Source organism: Carettochelys insculpta, chromosome 9 (genome assembly GCF_033958435.1).
Source record: "Carettochelys insculpta isolate YL-2023 chromosome 9, ASM3395843v1, whole genome shotgun sequence".
Lineage (NCBI taxonomy): Eukaryota > Metazoa > Chordata > Testudines > Carettochelyidae > Carettochelys > Carettochelys insculpta.
Genome location: NC_134145.1, coordinates 12,897,593 through 12,912,153, shown reverse-complemented (window position 1 = coordinate 12,912,153; position 14,561 = coordinate 12,897,593). Strand labels below are relative to the sequence as shown.

Below are 14,561 nucleotides of genomic sequence, written 5' to 3'. Positions count from 1 at the left end.
CTAATCTACTGCTTTAACTTTCCATATTGCGAAACATTCATACCAGACATCGTTCTTCCCATGCTGCTGCCAGGGAGGCATTATTTGAATCTGTCTGATACAAAAGAAAAGTAGGGTTTGGGTAAAGAGGACATTGACCTATCTCTGGGTATTGTGCATCCTATACAGATCTCATTTCACCACATATTAGGAAGAGGGACAATGCATGGGCGTGCACAAGGGGTCACATGCCTCACCCACATATGTTCATGCTCTCCCACACTCACGGGAAGCTGCGGGCAGGAATGGAGCAAGGATGGAGAGGGAGCAGACAGGGCAGAGAATGAAAGGGTCCAGGCTTGGGGCAGGCATGTGGTTGGTGTCCTCCGGGATCCCTGCTCATCAGTTGCCACTGATTAGGAATAACCTTTGATTTTGTTGGATTCATGGATGATTTCTGTTGCTGTCACCTTGGCTGTGTTTAGACTGCATCCCTAACTTGAAATAACGTGCGTAATTTGTGCAATGCAAATTACATAAATTATTGCAAGATACCTTATTTCAAACTTGGCACCATCCAAACAGCACCGAAGTTCAAAATAAGCACCTATTTCAAGGCTTCTTCCACTGCTCTCAACGAGGAGTAGAGGAATCGGAATACCATGCTTGAAACAGCGCTATTATTTCAAGCACAGTGAGTAGCTGCAGAGTTGCTATTTTGGGATACATCTGTATCCCAAAATAGCAACCACAGTCTAAATATAGCCCTTGAGTGGAAGCTTGGGGGAGCAAGATCCCAGTGTGGTACGAGTTAGATAGAGAGGGTAACCAGAGAGCAAAGAGCTCCGGCTTTAAATTCACAGTCAGATGCATGGAGGAAATAGACTAGAGCAGACAAAGGGAGGGGATGTGGGAGGCCGCACGACAGCAGAACAGTCCCACTTTGCACAGTAGAAAGTGTGCCCAGGGTGGCGCCTGGCCAGCCGCGTGCTCGCTGTTTATCCAATACTGTGCGTTTTTAGGACTCGCTTTTATTTCATTTCACTCATGTTGATTTTTGCTGCAGACTGCGTTGAAAGGGACAGAACTGGATTCAGGAAGCCAAAGCCTTAAGGGACAAGCCACTGGCATTAGAACTCACCTAACAGCCCCCTTAGACCCAAGCAGCTCTCTTTCTTCACTTCTTGCTCCTTACCACCCGATACAGCCCAGTGCAATAAAAGCTATGGGTGAGGGCTGGAACTAACTCACCTGGCTCTTTGAGATAAACCCACAGAGGAACCCTCTCTTGGTAAACACACCTACCAGCACTCACTTAAAGGGACATTGCCAATTTGAAATCCCCAAGGGGTCTTTTCAAAACCTGAGTGAGTTGCTTCAGGGACTGCAAGTACCCAATGTCAGTACCTGTGGATTTACACATCAGATTTCCTTATTTTTATAGGTGCTTGTCCTCCCTGTTGCTGGGTGTGCAGAACAAGAAGAAAACCACACCACACACAAGAAACACAGAAACCAGCTACTGATTTGATCCAAAGCCCAATGGAATTAATAAAAAGATCCCCTCCCATTGGCTTCTGTAGACTTTGGCTGAGATCCCTGAATGAGGTCAATGCAGAGAAAGGACAGCCTTGTGCACAACACCCTGGACCAGGGTGCCAGACAGCTGGGTTCAGTTTCATGTTCTACCTCAGAGACCCTTAGCAGATCCCTGCAGGTGAGCCCATTGCCCACACAGGGCCCAATGAAACCTCTGGACCTGGGACTGCGCACAGCTTTCCAAAGTACTGACTCAATGAACTTTCTGACCGACTCAGGTGCTCTGTGGGCTCAGTGACCCTCACACTCCTGCAGCAGCAGTGACTGAACCCACAGAATCACTGAACTGGAAGGAACTTCTACAAGTTATCAAGTCCCATCTCCTGTACTCGCAGCAGGACCAACTGCCATCTGGACCAGTGGTGGGCAACCTGCAGCCTACCTGAGCTCCTCCTACGGCCTGTGGAGCCCTGGCTGTGCCCCACGTGCCTCTTGCATAGGTTGGTCCTGCACTTCCTTGCTCCTTTTCCTCCCTCCAAGCACTTCTGGAGCATTGCCAAATCACCTGATTTGCACCCCATCCCCACTCCTCCCGGAGATGGAATGCTGCAAATCAGCTGTTCATGGCATTCCAGCTCTGGGAGCAGGAATGGCACGTGAATCAAGTGATTTGCACGCACTGAGCGCTGAGAGAAGGTAAAGGGTGAGGGTCCGTTGAGAAAGAGGCCCAGCCCAGTGAGGTGGAGGAGGGCCACTCATGTGGCGCAGCCACCACTCTTGATGCCCATCCCTGAGCTAGACAATCTGACAGGTGTCTAACCTGCTCTTAGAAATCTCCAGTGATGGACATTCCACAACATCCACAATTTATTCCAATGCTTACCCACCCTGGCCGTTGGCAAGTTTTTCCTAATGTCCATCCTAAACTTCCCTTGATGCAATTCAAGTCTATTGCTTCTTGTCCTATCCTCAGAGGTTAAGGAGAATAATTTTTCCCCTCCTCCTAACAACCACCTGTTTAGGTTCTTGAAAGCTGTTATGTCTTAGTCCTCTTTTCCAGATTCCAAATCTTTCAATCTCCCCTCATATTTCATGTTTTCCAGACCTTTAATCATTTTGTTGCTCTTCCCTGGACCTTGTCCAGAAACAAAATAGGAAGCAGGGTTTCTTCGAAAACAGGGTTTGCTTTTGAAGGAACCCCATCTACACAGTTTGTTTTGCTTCTGGAAAAGCCTCTTTCGGAAGCGCAATTGTGCGATAATATGCAAATAAGATGCAAGATGTATAAATCCATATTTCATTTGCATTTTTGATCTTGCTCGTTTGCATTTCACTTCCAAAAGCAGATTGCAGTGTAGCCCCAGCCATTGCGTCTTGCTTACAACACTTCTGTAAATACATCATCAAAAGACATTTGCTTTGTCTGCCCCCAACAGTGTCACATTATTGATTCATAATTTAGTTTGTGGTCTACTGTGACCCCTAGATATCTTTTTGCAGTATTTCTTCCTAGGTAGTCATTTCCCAGTTTGTACGTATGAAATGGATTGTTCTTTTCTAAGTGGAGTACTTTGCATTTGTCTTTATTGAATTTCATAATATTTGCCTCAGACCATTTCTCCAGTTTGTCCAGATCTCTTTGAACTATAAGCCTAGCGTCCAAAGCAGTTGCAACCCCTCCAAGCTTGGTATTGCCCACAAACTTGAGAAGTGTGCTCTCTATACCATTATGTCAATAAATTGTTGAAGATATTGAACGGATGCAGTCCCAAAACCAATTCCTGCAGAACCTCACTCATTATGCCCTAACTGCAGGAGTGTGAACCATAGATAACTGTTCTCTGGGTATGGCTACCCAACCCGCTAGAAACCCTCCTTGTAGTAGCTCCATCTATGTTGTATTTCCCTAATTTATTAACGAAAAGGTCATGCACCAGTATCAAAAGCCTTACTGAAGTCTAGCTATATCACATTTACTGCTTCTTCATATCCACAAGGCTTGTTACCTGTCAAAGAAAACTATAGGGTTGGTTTAATACGATTTGTTCTGGACAAGCCATGCTGACTATCTTCTATATGTTTGCAAACTGATTCCTTAACTATTTGCTCCATTATCTTTCTTGGCACAGAAGACAAGCTCATGGCTTTAATTCTCCAGGTTGTCCTTATTTCCCTTTTCATAGATGGGAAATATAGAAGAAAGAGTCACAAATATCTGTGGGCTTTTGCAAGAGTGAAATATTTTGGTTTTTTTTTTTAAGTTCATTTAAGAGTAAGTAGTTGAATCCAGAGACTTGATTTAGTTATTTTCACTTTTTTAAGAAGAGTCAGAGCAATCTTGAAGACATACCGGTGAGACTGTACATTCCCATGGCATTCTATTTATCAGCTGTCAACATAACAAGGGCCATAAATTCCTAACCAAGTTAGGTAGCACTTTAAATTATGGCTTCTGAGTCTTTGGAGCATAGACAGAATGGAGAGAAATTGGTCTTCAAAATGAAATTTATTTTAAACTTCATCACTTGGCCATTTTTCACTCTCTCTCAAATAAATCAAAGTCTACAAATACAATTAGCAAAAGATTAGTGGGAGATTCCGAGAAAACCCATCATTCTTTTTCAAAGCATCTCGCAAATTAACATATCCCTTTATTAATTTGATTTTTACGTATATGGACTATTATCTTGGATTCCCTCTGTGATTTCACTACAAATTTTAAACTGGAGGGAGGAGTGGTGAGAGATCTCAGATATGACGACGTGAGGATGTTCAGATTATGACTCAAAGGCCACATGTGGTGCAGTACAGTATTTTGTTCAACAAAGCATAGGGAGGCAGCAAGGATTTTAGAATTAAAAAAGTATTTCTTCACTGCGGGCTGCACATTAGAACATTACATTACCACATGCCATTAGACAGCTTCTGTGTTTCACCCCAGAGCTGGCTAGATTTCAGGTACAGATGAAGCAACAATTCCTATCTCCCCTTACCTAATCTTCCTGGGATGTTGTTGGGTTTAATTAGTGGTAGTAAAAGGAATGAAGCTCCTTGAACGAAAAGATGCTACGCAGGTATTTACAGACAGACGGCCTTTTCCTCTGGGCTGTAAACACTATGTTTATACCACAAAACACAAACAAAAAAGCCTTCCCTGGGGCAGCAAGGCTCAAAGCCAGGGTCAAGTGATTTGGGATCACGCTAAGAGGATATAAATATCAGTGTCAACCCTGTGAGGGGAGGAGTCCCATAGCCAGGGCCAGAACAGCTATAGCACTATTTTTAGCTCTGTAACACAAGCCCGAGTCAGTTGAGCGCGCTCCAACACTCACTGCCAGGGTTACAGATGGGGTTTCTAACAGCGGGGATATACCCAGAGTCAAAAGGGAGTGCCGTGAAGTAATAAAAGAGGAGCTCGATGATGGGGAAGAAACAAGGACGACGACCAAGAACAAGCTTCCTAAATGAGCTAAACATCACTATTATTAGATAAGGAACATGAGGCAGGGGAAAGGAGGGATTCTAGCCCTTAGCATGCAGCCGTGTTGCAGGGTCCAGCTCAGACAGACACTCTGTTCGGAGCCACTCCGTCTTACACTTCCTCTGGATTGGGTTGTGGGAGGGAGGTAGATTTATTTCTCCAGACTAGAAAGGATAATTAACATTGTACAGAGATTCCAAGTCTTCCAACATTTTCTGCTTGCAGAAGAAGAGATGCTTTTCAAGAGAGGAAAGCAAGGCATTTACCTAATCGTGTGCTCAAAATAGATATCATCCACAGAAGCCGTGACGCAGGGGCAGCCAGCATGTCTCTCAGCTAAAAAGGAGAACAAACTGCATCAGTTACCTTCATACAATCAGTGCACCCAATAACTGGGCTTTTTCTGTTGTTGCAACTCTAGTTGCCGACTTGGAAAAGATATAAGCTAACCCTTGTCTCTGCAGAGCCGTATCGTCCACTGTGTGTAGGACACAAGAGTCCCTCTATGTTCAGGGTCACCACAGGTAAAATGGAGAAGATGCTCATTGGTACTTCCCTTAATCAAAGGCTGTATGAGTTTACTATCGGCCAGCATACAGATGATCTGTCTCATGTTTCCAGTCACACAGAAATACCGCTCCCAGAATGCTGACTGGAGCAGTGTCAATGGAGCAGTTTTCTTAGCTTACCCGCGCCCCCACCACTAAGTTTGTCAAACATATATTGTAAGAGTTCAGCCCACTGCACATTGTACTAAACAGAGATAGAACTTTAAAACCTGTGAGCCAGTTTATCAGCGTGTCCTTGCGTCTCCCTCCACATTCTTGTCTGTTGCTAGGATGCGTATTTAGCTTATGAGCAACTGGTGGGTAGTTTATATTTTAAAGGCCTCCTAGCTATACACTGGAAACAGTCTCGTTATCGCCAGTGGCTAGGAGCTCTCCAAGGGCCTGGGTTCTATACACACTAATAACCACCTCTTGGGGTCTGCCGATGAAAAGCAACATGTAAAAGAGCTTCATGGGCTTTACTGCAGGTAACCAACACCCCTGAAAGGCCAGGTACTGCTGTTGTCCCCATTTTCAGAGAGGGGAAACTGAAGTACAGAGATCAAGTGACTTGCCTAGAGTCACATGGAAAACCTGTGGCAGAGCCTGGAACACCCAAGGCCTCACTTGGCCACCAGCCCAGCCTCCCTTTACAGATTTCTGGGAAGCGCAACCCCCAGACTGGACACCATCACATCTCAAGCACTTGCTGATATCGTATTTAAAATCCCCAATGGCCATTTGGTTTTTACAACTGCACTGGAGAGGGAAGCAAGCCAGCAGGCAAAGTTGCAGCAATACCCCAGAGCGGACAGGTAACGCTGGAAAACATGGCACTGCCACAGGAGTGCTGACGTAGCCTGCATAAGCACTGCTTGTGACCCCACCTGGCGCCGCACACTGCCACCAGCCAGCCCACAGGACAATTGCAACAACACTGATTCTCTCCATACGTGCAAGGAGGCCAGGCCATCATTTCGGCCCTGCCAGTAGCACATTTTCTAAGGGAGCTCTTCAATCTTTTCTCCCTTCACGAGAGCCTTCCATAGACCCGCCTCCCAGGCCACGAAGGAGGGCTCGGACTATGGGTTAAGACCATGGATACAGTATATTGGAGAACTCTCCCAATCGACCCCTCCTCTTCTTAAAAAGAAGGATCCTCTTCTATGCCCACCCCCTGGGATCTCACTTCTGGTGCTCAGGAGGTCTCCCCAGAGTGGTTTGCCAGGGTTTCCTCAGGGAGGCTGTGTTCTGAATTGTACCCCAGCTCTCCTTCATATTTGATCCCCCAATAATTTGAATGCCCCTTTTTTAAGGACTAGCTCTGTCATCTTTTACATTTGAAGTCTGCCTGTCCCCCGCTTCTTTGTCATGTTAAGATAGAGAAGTCTTCAGCAGTACGTCTCAGTCTGAACACTCTCTTATCCATGACCCTATTCTACTGGGACAGGACAGCTGGACCTGACCAGATTATCAGTCCATCTTGCTTAGCACCCTCCCTTTGGCCCCAGTTCGGCAAAACACTTCAGCAGAGGAGAGGGCTAAGCTTCGAGAGCAAGTCTCCTGGTTCCTGTAGAGCTTAAGCACATGCCTGGCTGTTTTGCCATACGACTGGGATGTGGGCAGCCATGCCTAATGGGTAAAGCAGCAGCCTGCCCTGAGGTTGGCACTCCTGCTTGAGCTATTACAAACGGCTTGATCAGTACACTCCTGTATTAGCTGGAAAATGGACTGGGCCCTTCTAATACCAGGAGCAAATCAGCCAGCCAGTTTTTACCGATGCTGTTCCTGCATACTCTCTTTGCAGGTTGTGTTGTCCCGGTTAATAACCGGCCAGACAAAGCAACTGTAGCAGAGGCTGCACTTTTAGCTCTGTTATATTTTAGGCTGTCCCACCTCAGGGTACCTTGTCCACGACAGCCTCAACCTCTGTGGATTGAGCTTTTACGGTGGCATCCTAGAGGAACCCAGGAGAGGGAGTTTAGAGGAGGGGAAATAACAGGAGACAAGCCAGAGAGATGACACCTCGGTGACATCCCACAGATGTTCAGCTCAAGCACTGAACAGATCAGTACTGAGGTAGCTGGGAACAGAAATGGGTGATGAGTGATTATAAAGGTTAAACCCTTGATTTGTGGTCATGCTTGTTCTCTCCGCTTGGTAGAGAAAGGAGAGGGGACTTCAGCCCACTTCATGGCCAACAGGAAGGCTGATGAGTTCTATGGAGAAGGGAGGGGAGTGAAAGAACCAGGGCGGGCAGGCAGTGCACAAAAGGTGGTCTGGATTAGAGCCAGGCTGGGCCACCTTACCAGCATCCCTGAACTACTTGCCATGTGCCTGGTTTTCAATTAGGAAGTTCAAGCAGGTCTTCAATTGGAGAACCTCAACAGTGTGGGCTCATACGTACTGACTGGACACCAAAAGTCCACTTACCCATGAGTAGGGGGGCCAAGGGAGGAGGGGCTGGGTCATTAACTCACACCAGCACCTGCTCCACTGTGGCCACCCTCTACCTGGACCTCATGGGTGGGCAGGCTCACCTTCTCGCCTTGGAGCAGAGGGAGCCCAGCTGGTGCAGGGGAGGGACTGAGCAAGGAGGAAAGGGTGTGACTGGGAGCGGGAGGGGCCACAGGGGGATTCAGGCTCTCTTGCTGTAGTGCCCAGTTTTCAGAAATTGGAAAGTTGGCATCCCCGTTTGCTCCTGTGCGACCAGTCAGCAGCCCAGCTCCGCAGCACAGGCTTACCAGAGAGGCAGGCTGCGGTGTCAATCCACTTCAGCAGCTGCCCGATGCTGAGCTCGCCACGGTGGTTGGTGTGGCTTGGCAGCACCAGCTGACTCATCTGCACCTCGGTGGGATTGCGGTACCGCTGCCCAGTCTCCATGGCCAGTGCCGGATCGGCAGGGGCCCCGCTGGGCGCTGACAATGCTGAGTCCTGGAGGGAGAACACACACGGAACTCAGTCCTGCAGCAGTGAGGAAGGGCCCAATGAGGAGGAAGAGGGCCACAGCCCTGCGCAGGTGTGTGGAGGGGCAGGAAGGGGTCAGAGAGAGTTCCCTGTAAGCTGAGCGCTTGGGCAGCTGCCCAGCTGATTAGCAAATAACTCACCTACAACTGGCACCATGTGTTTGGATCAATGGTGTCCATCTGCACCTGCCTCGGTGCACATAAAATTTATTCCACACAGGGGTGGGAAAAAATTAAACCATCTTAGACGAGGTGCTTTGGGGACAGGGACTCTCTCCCACATCCCACAGAAAAAAGAAGGAGTGTGTGTTTGTTCCCTTAAGGCTCAGGGCTATGGGCTGGGGCTAAGAAATACCCCCTAATCCAAGGCAGCTGGGGGAGCTGCAGTAGGAATGCACACGACGGTACGAATTTAAAAAAAAAGCGCAACAAGATTCCTTTTCCCATTAGCCTCTGGGATGAAGCGAGCTGCCCTTTGAGCTAGAACGAAAAGGTGGGGAGCATCGAACCAGCACCAACGGGGCAAGCCCCCAGGGACACTGAACTGAGCATGGCTGTAATGGGACGCCCTCCTGTGCGGGAGCAGCACCTTCGCACACCAGCCTCCCCTCCCCGACTAGTCAAAAAACCCATTTCTCTTGTCCAGCTAGTACAGCAGAGTGGGCAGCGCTCAGGTCTGCCTTGGGCACCATCCTTTGTCATCAGTAGAGCACAAACGGGCCACTTGGTGCTCAGCCCCAAAGGGCTCGCAGTCTGGGCAGGCAGGATGGTCAGCCAAGCTCCACATGACGAATCCTCACGGCTGGAGATGGGACTAAGCCAGGCTGTGAACTAGTCAGGCCCCCTAGTGCCCCGGTGTTTGGGATGCAACAGGGATGGGTGCAGGGGTCGGTCCTGGCCCACCCCTAGTTACCAGGCAGGAACTGGAAGCAGTGTGGGTAAGAAGACGCTGCCTTCTCGCCCACAGAAAGATCCCATCACTGGAAAGCAAAATATTTTGATTCAACGGGGCACCTTGTGGCTGTCGTCCCAGGGGAGACCAGGGCCAGGGCTCCTGCCACATTTCCTCCCCTCACCAAGACAAAAAGCTCTCGGTCCAGCCCGAGAGATTAGCCTATGAAAGAGAACAGGAACAAAGCTCCAGTACTCCAGCTCCCCTAAGGCATCACAGTGTCATTTGTAAGAAGAATATTTCAGGTGAGCAACAAAACACACACACATTCTCCACAGAAAGCTGATCCCTCTCGAAAACATCATCCTTTAGTCAAAGGCCTAATTCTCTGTTAAAAAACAAGTGTACATGGAAAATTTCCCACCACCCTGCTTTTAAATCAGGAAGAGGAGGGCATGGTTTTCAGATCACCAGCTCCTGGCAAGGCTGGTCATTCCAGGCCTCAGCTACCCTGGAATGCCATGTCTGTCTACAGTCAGATCAACTCGTGCAGTAGTTTACTCCTCTTACACTTTGGGCCCCAGGCTCTTTGTAACATGATAAAGTCCCATCTTTAATAAGGAAAGCAGAAAATACCAACACACTCATCTACTTCTCAAAACTGTGTTTTACTAGCTAGAGCATCCATAGGTCTGGACCTTTTACTTCTGCATTTGTCTGGCTGCTTTGGCTTTATGCAAAGTGAAGGTTTCTGACTCTTGAAGCCAAATTTGTTCCTGAGTCATGACCAAATAAAGGGGCACGAACCAAATAACTTGAGAGAGAGAAGGAGAAAAAGCCTATGTATTTGCGTGTTTTGTGGCTGAACAATTAGTACCCAGCCAATTTCTCTGACACGCGCGGGGAGGAACAAAAAACCAAACAAATTAAAAATCATTAGGAGCCCTAATGGTAATGCTTTAAGAAAGGAGGGGCAGGTTTGGAAAACTCTTGGAAACTGACTAGACAGTCCTTTTATATCAGTGAAGTTACATCAGAGATGAAGATGAACTTGATCCCTGATGAGTAACTGACCAGACAAGGTGCCTAGATTTTGTTCTGAACTTTCCTCTTTTCCCAAGCTGGCAGCATTTCTTTTGTTACAAAGTCCTTCCTTTGCGGATGGTTGGAGACAACATGTAAATGGTTTTGTTTTCAAAGATTAAACCTCTGCTGAAACACCCCTCTCCTTTCAGCACACTCCCACTAAGTAGCTTTATCTTCCTCTACTGCATTTCTAACAGAGTTCTGTTTCCATAGCTACTGTTACAAGACGTTCCAGAAACGGTTCAATTCTCAGGTTAGAGATTACAATGTGTGTCAAGTACATTTATATTAGAATATCGCACCCACACCCAGCGAGTGAGATTCCAGCTCCTGCACTAGCCACAGAGCACTGCAGGACGGCTGCAGCCTATGCAATTCACAGGTGCCGGATGCCAGGAGGAATTCAGCTTTTGTTAACTCTTGCCAATTTTTTTTTTTTTTTTAAAAAGAAGAAAAATCCAACCTGATAGTCCATTTTCTGACTTCCCAGCATCCCCATGCTAGCAACATGCCAGGAGAAGGCTATTTTTAGAAGTCAGCCTTTCTTAAAATTACAAGCCAGCCAATCACTGTTCACAGCCTCTGATGGAAAGTAAGTACTATGTGCCTCTGCGGTGCCGTCGCCTTTTTATTACTGGGTTGTTGTTGGTTTCTTTGTTATACCTATAGGAAATCAACTCATCACCCCATTGGCAATGAGAATGAATCTCCTCCTCCCACACTAACCCTCACACTGATCTAGCACTGGACTGGCCAGATATTAAGGAGAACGCACGCATTTGTTACTGGCTACATCCAGAAGTATGACACAAAGCTAGGACCAATGGACTGCTCCTGTTTGACAAACACCTCTGTTCCCGACATCCAAGTACACCACTATCACATGGCATTAACGGCCATGCCAGGAGTGAAGAATACTGGTGATTAAATTACAGCCCGAGGTGTGCTGCAGAGGATAAGGCTTACGAGCTGCCCTGGCGGGTGGCAGGGTTATTCGAATGGCGAACGGGGAAGTTGGATGGCATTGCAACAGAAAACACAAGAGCGCCCCAGGTGTTCCTAATATTTATTAAGCATTTTTATGCCTTTTGGAGACAGAAAGGAAGCTCAAGCCAGATTCCAAGGCTGCTGTTCCTCCACCCTCCCTCAGTTCATATCCCTCACTGCTGTCCTCGATTCCCATTTGACATTGTGTGCTCCTGGCATGCAGCCAGCACCAGAAGCAAAAAGTTCCTCCAAAAACTACCACCATGAGCCAGGCTAGTCTTGCTTTATTGCTGGCCCTTCCGAAGCAGGAAGCATCGGGTCACATGAGAGTTCCACACTTTAGAGCCTTTTGAACAGAATGTAGGTCAGGATTTTCAAACTCAGATGCCTAAAATTAGGTAGAGCAATAAGCGGTCCAATTTTCAGAGATGCTGAGTATGCGCCGCATACGTTGACATCAGTGTAACGTGGGTCGGGGGCTCAGAGCCTTTGGAAGACGACAGTCGGGCCACTTATTGCAGTGCCACACTCAGTGCTCTGGAGTTTGAGTGCTCTGACGGCGAAGTTGAATACGAATGTTAGGCACCCAGCTCCAAGGATGCTAGCCACAAACTTCTGGGGGCTTCCACGAACTGCTGCCTAAGAGGTTCATTCTGGAGCCTGGTCATCCACGCTGTGCTTTGGAGACTTGAACATTTATATGGATTTAAAGTTTGCTATTTAGAATTCTCTTGTTTTGGTTTGAACAGACAGTCTTAGCCTTGTATGGAGAAAGTTATTCTTTGGGCAAGTTATACCCAGGAATGTTTGTCTTGCCTGTACAGATTGAACCTCTCTGATCCAGCACTGTCTCATATAGCAACATCTGAGGTCCTACATGAATTTAGTTGGCCAGATGTTCACTTATCATAGGTGTGGCCAAGTTTCCCTGGTCCCATAAAATTTGTTTTCAGTCACCAGTCCTGGCTGTCAGTGTTCTGTGCTGTTATTTAGCTCTCATTTAACCCGTATGTCTTCTAAGAGCCCAGTAAGCAGAAGTGTTGGTAATGCTACTAGACAATATTGACCTCCTGTGGTCCAGCAAATTCTCTCATTCAGCACCGGTCAGGCCCTGAGGGTGCCAGACTAGAGGTTCAACCAGTATTAGCATTTGCAACATACAGATTTTCAAAAGGAGTGCCCCATTCTAAAACTATATATCTAACATCTGTCCTTCAACCCCTTCTCCTAAAAGCCTGGGATCTATACACAAGATCCCCTTCTCTTCCACATCGTCCAAATGATCGTTTTGCTTTCAGGGCCCTAACAAATCAAGTTAGCTCCATTTGAAACTTATCCTCTGGTTGTTAGATTTGTACACCTCACAGTTACTGCAAACCTTGAGCCAGTCTTTCCCTGAATGCCAGAAGAGCTGCACCATAGAGTATGCACAGAAGATGTGCAATATTGCACAGATGGCGTTTTCCATTTAGGGTAGCATTTTCCCAAAGTGTGGTCTGTGTCCCAGTACCGGTCCTTGGGGGAAAAAAGATACTGGTCCTTAAAAAAAAAAATATACTAATTATTGCACACAATCCTATTCATTTGGTACATTTCATATTTTCCTGTGTAATTAAGGTACTAACAATAAGTTAGGCACTTAAGTATTTTATATCAAGGTTTATATTATTGTGTACTATTATTATTGTGAAAAAATAATAAACAGTGAAAATTTAGTAATTTTTCTCTCTTTTTTTTTTTTTTTTTTTTTTTTTAAATGTGTGTTTATGTATTTGGGCTGCAAAAATAGGTATCGAAAAAAACCTGAGTTCCAACTATATAAAGTTCGGGAAACCCTGATTTAGGGAATGAAGTTGCTAACCCGTAAGCCTGCAAGAAGCAAGCCACAAAAAAAGAGACAGACAGACACGAGAACAACGGGATTCAAATTTAGAACATGCTACCCTGGGTGCAAGTGAATTGCAGCAAAATGGCAGCAGGAGAGATCAACAGCAGACACTGTGTTTCTGCCTGGGGGCAGGGGTGGGACATGAGAAGTCTCTTCCTTCACAGAACTAGCCAGACTAGGGCTTGAAGGAATTCATGTGACTTTCCTGACTCCAGCACCCTCTCTCCATAAGTGCAGCAGAAGGTACGTGAGGAAGCAGCACACAGTGTAAAAGGGAAAGCCAGGGAGCAGGATGGCAGCGTGAGACCACCACCCAAATGGGGTAAAGCTGAGCTCTTCCCTCTACTTCCTCCCCTAATGAAGGCAGAATGCACCAATCAAGTGACATGGTTTGCAAGGAGACATCTCGTTATTGGACTGCCACATTTTGCCTGTATGTAAATAACATTTGCCTCGTACTTCCCGCATTGTACCCACCATGTCATGCTTACCCACAAAGTATTTCCTAAGTCAGGACTATTACATTTCCAGAGGGTTGTGTGATCCAGCCCTGGAATACTTCCTGCTAATGGCCCAAGAGGGTGGTTTGGTCCCAACATTTAGACACAGAGGATGCATCTACACTAGGAACTAAGTTAACTTTGAAGTAGCCAGCAGAGAGTCTACACACATTTTCCCTTACTTCGCAGTTAACTTCAAAGTCCTTACTCCAGTCCCGGGAATGGAGGAGTGCCCCACTTTGAAGTTTAACTTCAAAGTAGGCTGTGTGTAGATACGCAACTTCGAAGTTATTTTTGTAGTGTAGACACAGACAGATTAGAGGAGTAGTTTTCAAACTTTTGTATTGGTGATGGTTAAGCCCATTACCTCTCTCCTCATTCTCTTCCCCACCCTCTTTTGAAAATCTTGTTTTTTGCTTCCCCCATTCACTCTGAAGCAATGCTCCTTGTGCCTAAGTTGAAGGTCTCCCCAGTGCCTAAATATCCTGTGGGGTTTGCTCATCCAGTGGGTTACTAGCAGAACGATGGTGGCGCGAAAATGGGGACATGTTGAACCCGAGAGCATGAGGGTGGCTGCCAAAGGTACTGTTTAAACCCAGCCAACTGAGTCCAAGGACAGATGAGGGTCACAACTTGGCATTGCTGTGCAACCCAGCCCGAGTCCAGGGATAGATAAGGGGTCAGCTTGAGAATGC

The 14,561-nt window shown here is 46.8% G+C and overlaps 1 protein-coding gene across 5 annotated transcripts in view; it reads right to left on the bottom strand.

Moving 5' to 3' along the window:
- The window catches only part of ACOT11 (acyl-CoA thioesterase 11), a 67,009-nt gene that overhangs the window by 36,329 nt on the left and 16,119 nt on the right, over positions 1–14,561 (bottom strand). The window contains exons 1-4 of one of the 5 annotated variants that reach the window (XM_075003016.1): positions 10,955–11,138; positions 8,292–8,481; positions 5,266–5,335; positions 44–94 (exon numbers count right to left, since the gene is read on the bottom strand). In XM_075003016.1, the coding sequence (XP_074859117.1) occupies positions 44–94; positions 5,266–5,335; positions 8,292–8,481; positions 10,955–10,990 (347 nt within the window). In that variant the 5' untranslated portion in view covers positions 10,991–11,138. Of the gene's footprint in view, positions 1–43; positions 95–5,265; positions 5,336–8,291; positions 8,482–10,954; positions 11,139–14,561 lie in introns of those variants that run through there. The other 4 variants (XM_075003015.1, XM_075003012.1, XM_075003013.1 and 1 more) reach the window with 4 other exon arrangements.